Source organism: Camelus ferus, chromosome 33 (assembly GCF_009834535.1).
Source record: "Camelus ferus isolate YT-003-E chromosome 33, BCGSAC_Cfer_1.0, whole genome shotgun sequence".
Lineage (NCBI taxonomy): Eukaryota > Metazoa > Chordata > Mammalia > Artiodactyla > Camelidae > Camelus > Camelus ferus.
Genome location: NC_045728.1, coordinates 7,910,248 through 7,926,297, shown reverse-complemented (window position 1 = coordinate 7,926,297; position 16,050 = coordinate 7,910,248). Strand labels below are relative to the sequence as shown.

At 50.6% G+C, this 16,050-nt stretch overlaps 1 protein-coding gene across 12 annotated transcripts in view; it reads left to right on the top strand.

Annotated features, from left to right (window-relative positions):
- Positions 1 to 16,050, top strand: part of GRAMD1B (GRAM domain containing 1B) — a 154,664-nt gene that overhangs the window by 95,763 nt on the left and 42,851 nt on the right. For 6 of the 12 annotated variants that reach the window (XM_032472692.1, XM_032472691.1, XM_032472696.1 and 3 more), the window contains one exon: positions 14,722 to 14,932. In XM_032472692.1, coding sequence (XP_032328583.1) covers positions 14,722 to 14,932 — 211 coding nt within the window. The other 6 variants (XM_032472698.1, XM_032472695.1, XR_004317012.1 and 3 more) reach the window with 6 other exon arrangements.

Below are 16,050 nucleotides of genomic sequence, written 5' to 3'. Positions count from 1 at the left end.
CGCTGTGCGCGTGCGTGCGGGAGCTCGGAACAGCTGTCTAGGAGGGAGTCGGAGGGAGAGAGAGAAAAGGAGCCAGGGAGCAAGGGCAGTGAGAGAGGGGCTGGGGTCCCGCCGCACGACCACACCAAGTAACGCCTAAACAGCCGCAGGGGAGGTGGGGGGAAGAAATTCAAGGGGAGCCATGCTTAAAATTCCAGAGCCGTTCGAAACAGCAGAGAAAGGAGGCTCCCCCGGCTTGTGAGAGCCCTGCCCCCACCGTTGGCCACTGGGCTGAGGGATGGTCATGGAGGTGCGTGCCCTCCAGCGTCCCCAGGGCCCCCGCTCCCCGCCCCCGCCCCCCACTGCCCAATGCATGAATGAATGAGCGCTGCACTCCACTCCACTACCGTCCCCAATGGCTTCCAGGTTAGTGCTCACTCGTGCTGACGCTTGTGTGTGTGTGTGTGTCCGTCTATCTTTGTTTCCTCCGTGCATTTTTTGGAAGGGGCGCCTGTGCCCGGAGTCGGGTCGCAGCCCTGGGGGCTGTAGAGAGGACCTGTCTGTCTGGCTTGTGCTTTTCCCAGCTGGCGCAGGCGCTGCCGAGAACACAAACCTTTGATGGCACAGTAAATCCGGAGTCCATGTTGTTTTGCTTCTGTTCTGTGTTGGGGGATTCGAAAGCAGCCAGCGTGACATCATGCTGCAGAGGTGCCACATTCTTTTTCCTCCCTAGCTTTTTTCTCTCCCCCTTCCTTCACTGCCTGAGCTGAGCTTTGGGGCATTGAGGGGTGAACCCGGGTCTGGTGGGTTGGGTTGAGGCTGGTGGGGTCCCCTTGGCCAGCAAGACTTCTTCAGGGTCCCCTAACTTGGAGAGAGGAGGGCAGAGGATTGCATTAGCGGTGCGTCATGGAGAGCTGGCCGGAGCTCCTGGGGGAGGTGTGGACAGGCCATGTGCTCCTGTTCTCCTCCCACGGACTTAGCTCTGGGCTGCCCCTGGTGGGGGAGATGTGACCAGAGCAGTGGGGAGCTTGGAGGGGGAGGCAGGCTGGAGGGTTGTAAGGCAGGCCCCCCTCTCAGATGTGGACAGATCCTGCTTCTCCCAAAGAGGGTGAGCCATGGGACACGGATGGAGCTGGCGAGCAAGCGGGAGGAGAGCGTGAGAGGGGAAGTTGAGAGCTCCCATCTCAGGGAAATGAAGGGATTTGTTTATTCTTTGGCTTAGCCGGCATTTGGCTCAGAGATTTGCCATGTGTTTTCAGAAAATAGATACCCAGTGGCTGGGCCTTACTCCCCCACACCTCCTTGCATTGTTAGTTATCTGCTTGATTTAGGCAAGTGGAGGGTGGGGGAGGACTTGAAGCTCTGTCTCCCTGGGGACTCAGCCAGGCACTCTCCAGGGAGAAATCTTTGCCTCTTGACTTTTTCTGACACTTGCTAGCAAGCTGCCTCTGTGGACACTGCCCGGCTCCTCTGCTTCACGCCTGCCCTCGCCCCAGCTAGCCTTGAGCGGTGGGCATTTCCTCCTTTGCCTGGGACAGCACTCCATAGGTTAGAGAAATTTAGGACCTGGTGGAAAGAGCTGGCCTTGAAGGAGCCTCTGGGAACAGGAGAATGTCCCTGTCAAGGCCATGGATGGTAGTACCCCCTTGGGAGAGAACGAAGGAATGGGAGCTTCTATCATCCTTCCTGGGGAAAAAAACTCCTTTCTTTCCTGGCCCTACAGATTTCCTCTGCTGGCAGGAGCCAGCCTGCAGCCCCTTACTCAACTATTGCATCATCAAGCACCCATTCCTTAACTGTGGGACCCAGACACCCTCCTCCCCAACTTGACAGGGGAGAAGCAGACTCACAGAACAGACCTTTCAAGGTCACACATTGTTAGGGCAGGGTTACTAGCTGTTTCTGTAAGGGGCCCGACAGTAAATATTTCAGGCCTTGTGGCACAAGCTGTCTCTGTTGCAGTGACTCAACGCTGCTTTGTACAGCGGAAGCAGCCAGTCGTCCATGGACCAGTGCGCAGTGGCTGTGTTCCCAGTAAAACCTTATTTATGGACGCTGAAATTTGCATTTCATATAGTTTTCACACGTCACAAGATTATTTTTTCCCCCCAACCATTTAAAAACATAACCGTTCTTAGCTATGGGTCATGCAAAAGCGGGTGGTGGGCTGGCTTTGGCCCTCAGGTTGCAGACTGCTGACCTGTGAATTAGACAGTCCTGATGATCACCTAAGACTTCCTTAGAAAAGCATGAAGGGTGCAAGCAGCCTTCACTGTGCATGTGTTTGCACGCACGCCTGCACACATGCACTCTTCTGTTCCGGTAGCAGACAAGACAGGGCTGAATTCAGTTTTCCTGACGACCTCAGAACCTCACAGTATTGCTCTCCGCCAGCCAGGAGAAACCTTAGCTTCTCTGTAAGTCAGGCAGTTAAAGGCCCAAGGAACAAACGTCTGGACTAGAAGGAGGGAAAACATTTGCTAAGGACTTGACATGTCCAGATAAAAGAATCTCTAGGGGCCCTGGCTTGGTGTCTGGCCTGGAGATGCTCATAGAAATGTTCAGAACTGTGGTCTCACCTGAGCTGGGGTGAGACCTGGGCGGGTTCTTCATCCTCCCACTAGCACTTGGGTTTGTCTGGTTGGGGGAAGGGCTGGGGGTGCGGGGTGTCCCTTGTCAGGGTGCACTCTCCTTACCCTGGAGGCTGTAGCCAGAGACTCGAGAGAGAACAGTGACTAATTCCAGATTCCTCTGATTCAGAAGATGACTCCAAAAATATTTGTTTGCATTCTTATTTCCAAAGCACATGGAGTGATGGTTCTGCTCTATTCTGAGCTCCTCAGAGAACTTCTTTGCTGTCTTACAGTCATTTCCATGGTTTAAGGGGGGACTAAGATGAACTGGAATTCATTTGGAGGAGAGTGAACCCAGTGGCTGAGGGATCCATAGTCATGGTATATGAGGGACAACCAGAGGGACTGCCAGGTCTGGAGGAGAAGAGACTGAGGGGGCGCGCAAGTGCATGTGGAGGAGGGGTGCCTTTTATTCTACGGCTGCCAAGAGGGTGGAAAAGTAGGACCTTCCTCAATCAGGAAGCAGATTGAGCTTAAAATAAGGAGCGTTGTCCAAAGGTGGAATGAGTTACGTCATCAGTTAATTACTTCTCTGTCACTTGAGGTAGCGTCTAAACAGAGATTAGGTGGAGATGTAGAAGAAATGATTTTAAACTTCTAAAAATAGGCATGAGACATTAGAATCATTCCACCAAAGAAAGGAGGACAGGAACAGAGGAGTGAGGGTCGCTGCTGAACTTACCTCACGTCTGAGAAAGCTGGAGTAAAAGAAAATGGCATTAAATGCATTATAACAGGGTTTTGTTTTTGTTTTTTGTTTTTGTTTTGTTTTTTTTGACTCATAAAGAACTTCTCGATGGTAGCAGAAGACAATGAGAAGGGTCACAGAGGGAAGCCCTGGAATTTTGCATGCTGAATATATTTTAAATAAGGATAAATCCTCTCCTGAGTGACTTAGGTATCTGCTGGCAGCCAGGCAGATTGGCTGACCTCTTACAGATCTCTTTGTTCTAAAATTTCTATGATTTTAACATGATAGTTATTCTTATGCCAGTTTCTGTTTGATCTCTAGGAGGAAGTCAGTTTAACTCCTTAGGGTCTGGAGGGGATTAGCCCCACACTTGACTCTTAACAACGAGGTTAGGGAGGACAGATTGGAGGGGAAGGGGGCACCAAATGCTGTGATTTACGTCCCATCCACCTACACCCTGCACACCCCTTAGTCCGACTGCCTGGCTGGCAGCTTCCTCCTCATAGCACGGCAGCAGCTCTGGTGCCTGACGTGGCTGGTGGTGCTGAATTAACCAGGACTGAGACTGCCGGGGTCTTGTTTCTGGATCCTTTGCCTGATTTAGGATCTGAGTCCCTCTGTCTCAGAGAAGCTACTGCTCTTAGTAGATCACAGTGCATCCTTTTCCTGCTCTTTGTCACCCCCTCTCCTGTCTCTGGGGGGGAAGGTGGCGTTCACACTCACTCTTCTCACGTAATGAAAGCTGCAGCTTGGTGAAGAGTGGTTTGCCCCCAGATCCTACACAGGGCAGGGGCTGAGTCAGGGCTGCCCGGCTCCCTTGACAGGAGGTGAGGGGAAATGTTTTGATCAAATCCAAGTAGCTCCTGCCACGTGGTGTTAGTTAATTACATGTCTGTCTCTGTCACAGACCAGGAGCTCCCTGTAGGTATCCCTAATGCCTAGAACATCACCTGGCATGGAGTGTGCCCTCTTCAGCTGTTTGATGGAGAGGGTGGATGGACAGATGGATCCTGCACAAGTTCCTTTGAGTTTCAGTGGCAGCATTTCTCTTGCTGAGGATGGGGGAGGGGCAGACCAAGAAGAAACTGGAAGTTCTATCCAGTTGAACTCCTCCCTGCCGTGTTCCAGTGATGGTGGCCTCCCAGTGGATTGGAAATCTTTTTCAAGGAAGGCGCTTCCTGGGGTGGCTTAGCACCTTTCTGTTTTCACAGGGTCCCGTTCTCCTGAGTGTTAAGGCCTCTGAAATACTTTGGGTGGGATTGTCTTAGATTTGGCTGAGACTGACGGTGGATCAAGTGTAAAAAAGTATTAAGTCCCCAGCTTCACACTTAATGCTGTGTATTTGATCTTTGTGTATCTACAGAGAACCATGACATACTTGCTGCCTGGTGGGGCCCTCAAGATGAACACGTATCACATAGCTGGAGACACATAGTAGGTATTCAGCTTGTTTAATGACATCCAGTCAGCAAGGTTAGCTTAATTTCTAAAGACTGTGAAGCTCCAAGAGAGCTGGATGGATAAAAATCACTGAGAATCATGGAGAAGTAAGGACCATGCTGCTTAAAAGTCCCTTTAGAGCTGTTCCAGTGTAGATGCGGCCACCAGGTAAGCCAACACTGCCTGCCAACCTGGCGGGGCTGTCTCCCGAACGTTAGGTGTTTATGAACAATCTCAGAGAAGGGAAGTTGCACAGCACCAGTAAGTTCCTGTGTTTAATTTCAGCGTCTTCTGCTTCCTTTCGAGTCTTTATCCTCCCAGGCCTGTGGAAGTGGAGACTAGCCGAAGATGTGAAAAGCCCCAACTTGTATTCTCACCCCTTGTCTTTGTCTTGTGGACAGGAAGAATTTGGAAATAGAATTCAGCTCCTTAGCTGGAAATTCACTTCCCACTTCTAATCCTTTGTTTCCCTCTGAACAAATTATAGGAAGCCCTTTACTTTAGGGATTCACTGTCTAATTAGGTTTTTTTGTGTTTTTTTTTTTTTAAGCTTCTGCCCCTCATCCTAGTAAGGTGGGTTGTGATCATCCCACAGGCAAGAAACACGGGTGCACAGAAAGATAAAGTGATTTTCCTCAAGGGCACAAAACAGCTCAGAATTTAAACTCAGACATATACGCTTATGTCTAGACAAAGTGACCGGGGCGGCAAAGATTCTGGAAGTGATGTCATATTTTAGTTTTCATGAATCCAGAAGTCAGAAAAAGAACCAATGGGCTGGTGCTGTAAGAAGGCAGATTTGGGGCAGGCTTAAGAAAGAAATATCTAACAGAGTGGCTGAACAGTGGCTTTAAGAAGAGCTCGTTCCGTGATCTGAGATCACAAACACAATACGTACCTGCGATCTCAGTGTGTGCCAGTCATCATGCTAGAAGCACTGGGGAACCATGCAACAGACAAGGCCCCAGCCCCTGTGGAGTGTTCAGTCTAGTGTAAGCAACTTAACAACAACAGAATAAGACAACTTCAGCTCCTGATAAGTTCCACGAAGAGGGGAGGCGGCATGATCTGACAATGCTTGCCTGGAGACACGGAGGCCACCTGAGATGGAGTGGTCCTTCCGGACAGGCTGCTCTGGGGATGTGACATTTGAACTTTGTTCTGAAGGTTGAAAAGGAATCAGAAGTCAGGACTGTAGAGTGAGAGTTACAGGCAGAGGGACCAACAGGTGCAAATATCCTGGGGCACGGGTGAACTGGGTGCGTTCAAAGCACAGAAAGGTCCAAGGAGAATAGGGTGAGGGAGAAAGTGGTACAAAAGGAAGTTGAGGAAACTGTTGCCCAAGTTTGGATGCCAGGAGTTGGATTGCTGGTCATTAAGTCCTTCCTTCCAGAAGGTTAGGACAAGGACACAGTGGATTTGACACAGCCCATGGGCCCTTTCGGTGAAATAGTTCATGTCTGACTCTGACTTCTGACACTGGTTCTGTAGTGTCATCAGAGTTTTCAAAGGTTGTCATAATTTGTTCCTCTTTGAAATGTCCATAGAGATCACTGGGGCTCTGGCTTCTCCCTCAGCTCTGGCAGGACCCAAACAAACTTACTCTGTTTTTGTAGGAAGGGGGAAAAGTGGGTCAGGCTGTTTTGGCATTTCAGGCATGGAGTCCTGGTTGTCCTGCAGGCCCCGGTCTCCATGGAAATGAAAAATAGTGTTTGTCATGCCCGTTCCTGGATTGAATTCCAAACTCTGGGCTGAACAGAAGCTGCAGGAAAGCCAGGGAGTGGGGGAGTGGGGGGATGGGTGGAGGCTCCAGCCCTAGTGATGAGGAGGCCTCTCTTCTTTTGCTTGTGCTGGAAAGGCAAACAACCTTTGCCCAGTCTCCAACCCTCTCTTCACCCATCACCTCTCTGGACCTAAAACACCAGTAGAAGAATAACTGACATTCTGCCTTCCTCTGCTTGGCCAAAGACCTTGCCCTTTCATTAATTGGTCAATTAATAAATTCATCGACAACTGAAGTCACAGCTAGGACTTTCCCACAAGTAATTCCTTCCAGGCTTAAGTATGAGGATGTAACTAGTATGTACCTAGAAGGTCTAAAATTCATCAGCTGGCTGAAGATGTTTTGAATGGGCTCTGCCACCTTTCATTCCCTTTGTAAGATTAAAACATTTGTTTAACTTTCCATAGACACTTGAACAAGATAGGGAAGGAGGAATGGGTAAGCGGAAGTTGGTGGCCATAAGAAGTGCCCTGAATTATCTACCCAGTACATCTCCAGAGATGGGGACCAATGAGGGACAGGGAGCAGAGAGAGGGCGGGGCCTGGGCCATGTGGACCCTGTGAGCCAATGTTTGGATGACCAGTGGCTAGTTAGTGAGTCTGGAGGGTTGTCAGGCTTCCGTTTGTAAGGTGTCTCTGCCAGTGGCCTGACCTGGCAACAGTTTAGTTCCACCTTCATGGTTCCAAATTTCAGGCAGAACCTGTCCCTGAACACCTTGTATGCTTCACTCAAAGGCCCAACTTGGAAAGCCCCCAGGTTATTTCAGCAAGTTACTCGAACAGAGCAGAGGGAACAAGATGTTCATCTGTCAAAATCTTTCTCTTGCACCAGTGGAGGGAGGCCCATTGTGCGTGGGGCTCTGCAGTTGGCATTGTATGGACAGTGATAGGAAAGAAGAGCGTTATCCTGGGAGCCCTCTCCCTCCCCGCCCCTCGCCGAAATGCAGCGTGATGCTACACCCAGGCCAAAGCGCGGCGTGCCGGGACCAGGCCGAGACCTGCTGTAGCAGATGCCGGGAACATAAACATGTGCCACAAACAAACAAAAAAGCACCTCTCCAGAAGCTGTCTGGCCCCTTTCTTCACCCCGTAATCACGGTTTGACACAAAAGACACGGTTAACTTTCTCCCTTAGAGCAGGAATTGGACCCAGGGCGCAGTTGTTGCCAGGTTTAGATTGCAAGTGATAGGCCTGCAAAGAGTACGTTCCACCCATGGTCACTGAGAGCTCCTTTTAGCAGGGACAGTCATACATTTTTCATCCTTTCGAAACCCCACCCCATCCAGTATCCTAAAAACCGTGGGGGATGAAGCCACTGAGACTTGCACTGTTGAGCACCCCGTCCAGCTGCCTCTTAAACCCTGGTAGGCAGTCCTGCCACCCCTCTGGACCTGCGCTTCCATCCAGAACGGTAAGAGGATTGGACTGGATGAGCCCTTGACTCTTTCTCTGCAACAGTCATCCTCTTGGGACCTGAGACTGGTTTTATCTTCAGGGCTAAAGGGGGCCGAGACCAGGAGCTCCCGGGGCATTATAACAAGAACTGAAGCAGGCCTGGGAAGTCTTTTTCCTAAGCGACTTGATATCTTGCTCCCCAAGGAGAGTTTAGGGCCCTGCTGAGACTTGTGATTTGGGACATTTTTCCTCGTCTACAAAGTTCTGGTTGGGTCTGCCCTTCCCACCTACTGTGCTGTGGTTTTTATAGGTGCAGAGACACTGCTGAGTGACAAGCAGGAATACAGAGAGGAACTGAAAAACAACAATCTTCAGGGAGTCCTTGCAAACTCTGAATCTGGAACCCGTTTAGGTGGACAGATCGAATGGAGGCATTTGCAGGGTGCACGTAAATTTCATGCAAATGTTATGCAAATACACCTGTGGCCTTCCTGTCTCTGACACTTGAGCATGTGCTGTGGGAAAATTCAGAGTGGAGCTGGCTAATTTGCATGGGTATTTGCAATGCTATTATGAAGAACTGAGGAGGATTATCGATGTAACTTCGGAATCAGCATGGGGATGGGAGGTGCGTAGCTGGAAAACAGAATGGTCAGCTTTTAGGAATTAGGGACCGTTAGATACCAGAATCAGCTTTAACTTGATGCTACGAAAGGCAGGGAGGGATGGGGTATTTGTAATATGGCTGTGGCCGGGGGTCTGATGATAATTGTCAGGCCCCTACACCAAAAGAAGGTGTGCTGAAGGCCTCACCGTGAGAACCACACTTCTGCGCACTCCCCATCAACCCCGGGGACTTCTCCATGGGCCACGCCTATGACAGGTTCAACTGATTTTCTGTTCCAGTGAGTCCACCCACCTGGTAGACACTGAGCAGCTGATACACTCAAGAGGGTTGTTCAAGCAGGTTTCTGTCATCTCGGGCAGATACGTCACTTACCCCTTGATACCTACAAGATTAGTCCTTGGGAACAGCGGTTCTCAAATTTTGGAGTGCATCAGAATTAGCTATGGTGCTTGTTTAAAATGCAGATTCGTAAGACCATCCTCTGGAAATTGTCATTTATTGAGTGGGGGTGGGGCTGGGATTTTGCACTTAAAGGAAGCACCCCAGGTGAGAAGTAATGTTGGGGGAACATTCAGAGCCTGTCCATGTTACCCTCTGAGGAAAGAGGGCACGGATAAATATTCCACATTTTACAGAGAGGAACAAAAGCCCTCTTCATAATAGCAGCTGAGAGATACTTATTAAGCGTTCATTATGTATCAAGCACAGCGCTCAATATTTCACTTAGGTTGTTTCATTTGACACAACAGTCCTGTGGGATAGGTATTAATATTGTCCAATGAGAAAAATGAGGCTTAGAGGCCAGGGTCCCACAGCAAGTGGCAGAGCTGGGACTTACCCTGAATACCACAGACTGGCAATTAATCCTGGCCCTACAGGGCCCAAGCAGACTTCAGCAAACAAATGTTGGATTTGAAACTGGCTTCTAAATTTCTAATTAAATGTTCTTTCTGTTAAGGTGGGGTGCCCTGGAATGTATCAGGCAATCTTAAAAAAAATTACCAGTACCAGGGCACCCAAACTGTGACTGCGGTTCCTTTGCTCATCCAGGTCGCTGCAGAGCTGGCGTGGGGGAAACAAAAAGTGAACGGAGGCATCTGGGTGGGGAGGAGGGGAGGTAGACCCTGCTGGCGAGAGAGGGGGAAGGGGCTGCTGAGTGGAGAGCGACAGGCGCATTCTCTTGCAGTCTCTGGGGCAGAAACAATTGATTTCTCTGAAAGCAAACAAGAGAACTTGGAGGAGGGACACTGGAACACCAGCTGACTATTCTTCTCTGCTCAGGGTTCTGAAAAATGTATGGGGAGCTGGTCAGGGAGCTGGCTTGCTGACACCATCTCCCCATGCCCGCAGGACCATACCAGGCAGAAGGATGGGAACAGAAAGCCAAGCAGAGCAGGGCCACGGCTCCCATGTCTCGCGTGGAGGTGGGAGATGCAGCCAGTAGAGTCACCACAGAAGGCCTTTCCATGTGCCCCTGTTTCTTAGGGACTTCAGCCAGACCGTACCAGTGGAAAGTAGGATCAAAACTGTAGCATGAGGAACTGTGGTCAGACTTAAGGAAGCACTGTTTATTAGGAAGGTAACCAGGAGAGGAATGAAATAGTTTTTGTTGGAGGTTTAAAAATGAGAGAGGTGGGAAGTGAGTGAATGACCTCTGGGCCCCCTACAGTGGGTTAAAGGTGGCTGGTGGGGGTCTCAGCAGATTATTATTGTTGGGGAGAGTTGGTGAGGACAGGAATCTCTTAAGCATCAGTTTAAGTATGTTATGCGTCAGAAACGCAGCTTCTTGTAATGCTCTGTGTGCTGCATGCCATTTTAGGCCTTCATATCTTCACTCATGCTGTTGTTTTGAAGTTTTGTTTTTGTTTTGGGGGGAACATTCTCTTCTGTCCTACTACCAGCCCTTCACCTGGCTCCCTCTAACACATTTTTCAGGACCCAGATCAAGTCTCCAGGGCCACGTCTTCAAGGAAGCCTTTTTTGATCCCCCAGGTGTGGCTAAGGCTCCTTTCCTCTCTCCCCTCGCACCACTCATTGCTTCTGGTAAAGGGAGAGGAACACGTGTCTAGCTCTCCTTGACTCTAATGTCTCAGGCTCAAGGATCTTCTCCTACCCGCCAGTATGAACTTGAATGCCTAGTATGGCGCCAGATGCTCGGTAAATGTTTGTGGAACGGAAGATCCAGATACGAAGCCATGTCACCTTGGCCAGGCACTGACCTCTGCTTCTCAGGTTTCGTGTATGTGAAGTTGAGAGTTGGATATATTAAGTCTAAGATCTGAAAGGGGGGGTCTTAGTCCAAGTAGCCCCTCCAGTACCTGTCTTTCTTTTCTTTATGGCAAACCTAAGGTCATTTTTAGCTTTAAAATCCAAAGACTTTGACTGTTATTAATAATGGTGGCAGGATCAGATGAACGGTGTATCATAGAGTTTCTTGGAAAGACTATAGGTTATGAGAGTCTGAAGAATTGGTTTTATTGGCTCACAGGACATCCAGTCCTGTAGGACAATGGAGCGTCTTCTCAAAGAGTTCTAGGAATCTAGCAAGGCTAGGAGTGATTTTGCCGAGTTAGAACTATGGTAGCTCCAAACATTTCTTCTCATAGCGAGGGATCAGAGTAGGGGTGGGGTGGGGAGGATCCCTGGGCTCAGTCTTGAGTGTAAATGTTGGGTGGGAAGGACTAATTAATACTTCACAGATGGGTTGGGAAAATTAAATGAGATCATGCTTAATAACTGCTTGTCACTGTGCCAGAAACGCATGAACATTCATAAACTTTCAGCTATTTTTGTTAACATAAGCAGGTTGGAGGTACGGATCTGGGAGCTGCCGTGTACTGGGGATCGTTAAAGCCCTGGGCATGAAGACCTGTTCACTCCAGACATTAGCTGAGCTCATATGACTTACAGAGCTTCGGGCTGAGCGGTGCGGGAGGGGCGAGGGGTGTGCCCCCCGGGAGTGCGTAGGTCTTTACCACCAGGCAAGATGTGTTAAGTCCTTTGGTCAGTTCAGTGGTGGGGATTTAGAAATGCTTTTTGGAGAAAGTAGGCTTTTGAGATGGGCCTTCAAGGATGAGCGGGACTCCAGTAGGTAGATGTGAGGGAGGGAAGGAGGGGGCTCTTCATGCACAGGGCAGTGAGTGCTCAGGAAGCCAGGAAGGAGGGGTGGGGCTAGGACCCGGGACCCTTTCAACGAGTACACGGAGGAAGTGTTGAGATCTAGACAGGTGTCTAGTTAGGTTCAGTACAGAACCTGGAGTTCCACTCTTAGGATTTGGGACTTCAATATGAATGCTCGTAGCGGGCAGAAAGATTATATCAGACTTTTATTGGGAAAGATTGAAGGAAAAGGTGTGAATGAGTAAGAAAGAGGAAGGGAAATGGAGGAGACCACTTAGAAAGCTCCTGGAAAAGCCCCGGCCCGAGGCCTTGAGGACCAGAGCTAGGGCTCTGGGGGTGGGAGGGCAGGAGGGGTTCAGGAGCATTAGGGAAATGGAATTGGGTGGGATTCAGTGACTCACTTAGTGTGGGGTGAGATGGGAGAGACGGGTTCGCAGCCTGGGAGACTGGGAGATGAAGGGTGCCTGTGAGGGTGGGCAGCAGTGGGAGGAGCTTGGGAGGAAAGGTGACAAGCTTAGATTTGAATCTCAGGTGCTGGTGAGACACCTCTTTGGAGGCAGTGTCACGTCGGCAGCAGGTTGCTGGGCTGCAGCTGACAAATGTGATCAGAGCCAGAAGCAGGTGGAGGAGCCCTCCGATTCGAGGCATAGTCAAAGTCATAGAAAACAGGAAGTGGTTGGGGCGGTGTAGGACTCACCTTTGGGGAAGGGCTAAATTTTAGGTGGAAGAGCAGGAAGGGAGCCAGGTGCTGAGACAGGAAGAGGAATAGAAGAGAGAGGTGTGTGTCATCAGGGAGAAGAGGAGATCTTGAAGAACGACACAGATGATGAACAGCCTTAAAGTGCAGAAATTAAAGTGGCAAATGATAGTATAAGTTGTTTGTCAACTGACGTCTTGAAAGCAGAATTTTCGGGATCCTTGGGTGACATGGAGGGTCAGCTGATGTGGGGTCACTAAGGGAGGAGGACATCTCATGGACACGTCTGAGATTCATGTGGTTTTGGATCGTTGGAGTGAGTTTCCTCCAGGTTGGAATTTTTTGCCTATCCCTTGCTTGCATCCTTCCTCTCCAGCCAGTTATCAGCAGGGATTCAGATATCCTTTGAAGGATAAAGGGACCACCTTTCTGTTCCTGGGTCTAGAATCACCCTCTGTGAGGATGTCCCCCTCTCAGGAAAAGACAGGAGCCCAGCTGTGTGTTCATGTGGTCTGAGCTGGGTATGTGCTGGGTGCCATCCACACTCTAGCTCTGCTCTGAGCAAACTAGCTGAGGTTCAGGGCGGGGTTCCCAACTGTTCTTCCGGCAAAGTGATCCCTGGAGTGCTTGGCAGTGGGTTGAAATTGGCCGGAGAGAATGGGGGCTCCCCCAAGGCTCCCTGGAGGATGGGTCTGAGGACCTACTCACTGCTGTTCTAGGTCTGGGCTTTTCCAGCTGAGGAAAAGGAACAGAGTTTCCTTTCTCCAGGGCTTGTAGCAGTGGATGAGTTTAGAAGTCCGAGGATAAGGATGTTGGGGGTGGAGTGAGAACTTAAAGAGCCTCTTTTTCTAAATCACAGTTGTTGTTGGTATTATCACGGAATTTGAGGATAAAGCAAAACATTGGGCCTTACGTGTCCCCATTCGACCCCTGGTCACCTCTGTCTTCCCTTTTCTCAGGTCTCCTTTTGTTCCTTTTCTCTCTCAGTTTCCTTCCAAAAGTGAGAGCCCCGCTGCTGCCCTCCTCCCGCACGTGCTGGTTTGGGCCTTTGGGCTCCTTCCTTTTCTCTCTGCCCAGGATCCTTAGGTGGGAGGTTCTGCTGAAAGGGGCATGGTTTTCATTGCAAATGGGTCCAGTGGGACACCTGAGGTTGCAGCTGGGTCTTCATGCAAGTGGCCGCGTTCCCCACCCTGCACTCTGCTTGCTTAGGAAAAGCTGGGATGAAGCTTCCTGAGAGTTTCCTGGGGCCCTGACGGGCTCTGACGGGCTCGGCCTCGGATCCAGCTGCGCCCAAAGCCTGACCCAGCTCTCTGATGGCTGAGTGCGTGAGAGGCCGCTGGGCGTGTCATCCCCTCCCTTGTGCTTTCTCAGCTTTCCAGTGTCACACGTGCTTTCCTTCCCATTTCCCGCCTCTGTCCTCTCTGAGGAAAGCAAACACCTGTTAGAGCTTAACTGCATTTAATTTTCCTCTCCTCTTCCTTTCTTCATCTCTTCTATCCCATTAAGAACACAAGCTAAATATTCATACAGTCTGTAAGCCTTGGTGTAAGGGGATTTGGGTCTGTGGGATGTCCCGAGTACGTGCCAGGAAGGAGCTTTAGGGAGGGGAGTATGACACGTGAGACCTGCTGTGTTCATTTTTACCCTGGGCAAGGGCGGCAGGAACCAGCGCGGCTTACATGGAAATGGAATGGTGTGAATTACAAGTCAGAGGACCCAGATTTTGCTTCTCAGCCCTCTGTGATCAGAGGACACTTGGTTCTCTGCCGTGCATTAGTCTTCATTTTAAAAACAGGAATTAGGGCTCTTGCCATTACTCCCTTGGTGGAATGATTTAAGGACCCAGTGAAATAATATAAATACGGATACTTTGGAAAGTGGGATTCTTTTTGTTATTTTCATGGGAAAATCTTTCCAAAACAAAATGTAGGAGCTGTGTTTGCAGCATGTATAAAACGAGCTGACAGTATTGATATGATCTCTAATGAGTCAGCTCTTAAATTCCATCTTTCCTGGACAGTTCTTGGCATATACTGGGAGAGGTCTAGAAATATTTGATCGATGGACACAGTGATGGATGGATGGATGGATGGATAACGTCTAATTGCCCTACTTACCCCTCCCCATTGCTATTTCCATTTCACATGGGCACCACCGCCCTCTCCTGGCTAGCAGTGGTATTTCGGTGCAGTAAGTCCATAGCTGGGCCCTTTTCTCCCTATTTCTCCCCAGCCCCTAACCTTGGCTCCCTGAGCTGGCTCCTTGGGACCCGTCTTTGGCCTTCAATCACTGACTGCTTGTCTCTCCTCCTCCTCCTGTTTCCACCCCCTCCCTCTCTCCATCTGCCTCTGCAGCACTGCCAGTAACTCCAACCGCAGCACGCCGGCCTGCTCCCCCATCCTCCGGAAGCGGTCTCGCTCGCCCACCCCACAGAACGTGGACGGAGACACAATGGTGGAGAAGGGCTCAGATCACTCGTCGGACAAGTCCCCGTCCACACCGGAGCAGGGTGTGCAGCGCAGCTGCTCCTCACAGTCCGGCCGTAGTGGTGGCAAAAATTCCAAGGTGAGCCAGACCCCACCTGGGACTCTGTCCTTGCTTGTTAGCTGGCTGCAGGGAAGCTGGTTTGGGGGGGTTGGCGAGGTAGAAGACCCCTTCATCCAGAGATGATTGACTGGCCTAGGGTCCCAGAGATAGTCTTTATTTAGTGAGGCGAGGGTGGGGCAGGCAGGAGAGACCCTAGTTAAATTGTACATTCTCAGCTAAGCACTCAGAGAGGGTCCCGGGAGCTGGTGCAGTGATTCCACAGGGACCGGTATCTCCCTTTAGGGGCTTGGGAGCCTCACGTGCCTTGAGATTTGGAGGAGGGAAGCTCTGGGGGTCGGGAGGGATCATCTGTTTAGCACCGCACCCTTTTGCAGATTGGGGTAGAAGGGAACATTACTTGGGACAGCTGTCGTGCGGGGAAGGGAATCCTCAAGGAAGGTTGCAGAATGCTGTTTTAACCTCCACCCGGGCCGTCACCCTGCCTTACTTTTGGTAATAACCCACTTGATACTCATCTGGCCAGGAGGACGGTGACAGGGCTCTCCACCCCTCCCAGGTGTGTCAGCATCACCACCCGAGCACTGGGCCTTTGCCTAAGGAGGGGATAAAATAAGCCCCAGGGGGCCTGGGCTACTTGTGGTTCCCAGAGGTTTTGTTCTCCCCCTCCTTAATCCTTTGGGAAGAAGGGGATGTCTTTGCCTAGATGCTCCCTCTAAAAGCTTCTCTTTCCCGCTGGACTCACAGGCCCTGGAGAAGGGGGGCCCCGGGAGGCTTGGGAGCTGGCTTCCCACCTGAATTTGTCTTTTGATTTCTTGTTCTTCCTCTTCTTCCCCACCATTTCCCAAATACCTTCTTTGCATGCATGGTCTTAGTCTCACAAGCGCCTCTCAAAAGTAAGCCATCTTTTGTCTCTGTCTTCGGTCTCCCCTTGGGTGTTGAATTGTTTGTAGTGCTCGGCACCCCTCCCTCTGCCCCCGCCCCTTTTGGCCCGTGTGTCCTGCTTGGTCCCTTTCCCAGAAGGGCCGGCCCCACTGCCCCTGGCAGGCTGGCTGAAGTCACGCAGGGCCCATTTCCACTGCACCCGGGGTCGAAGAACAGACCCACCCCACCCCCACCCCCGTGTCTGCCTGCTCCCC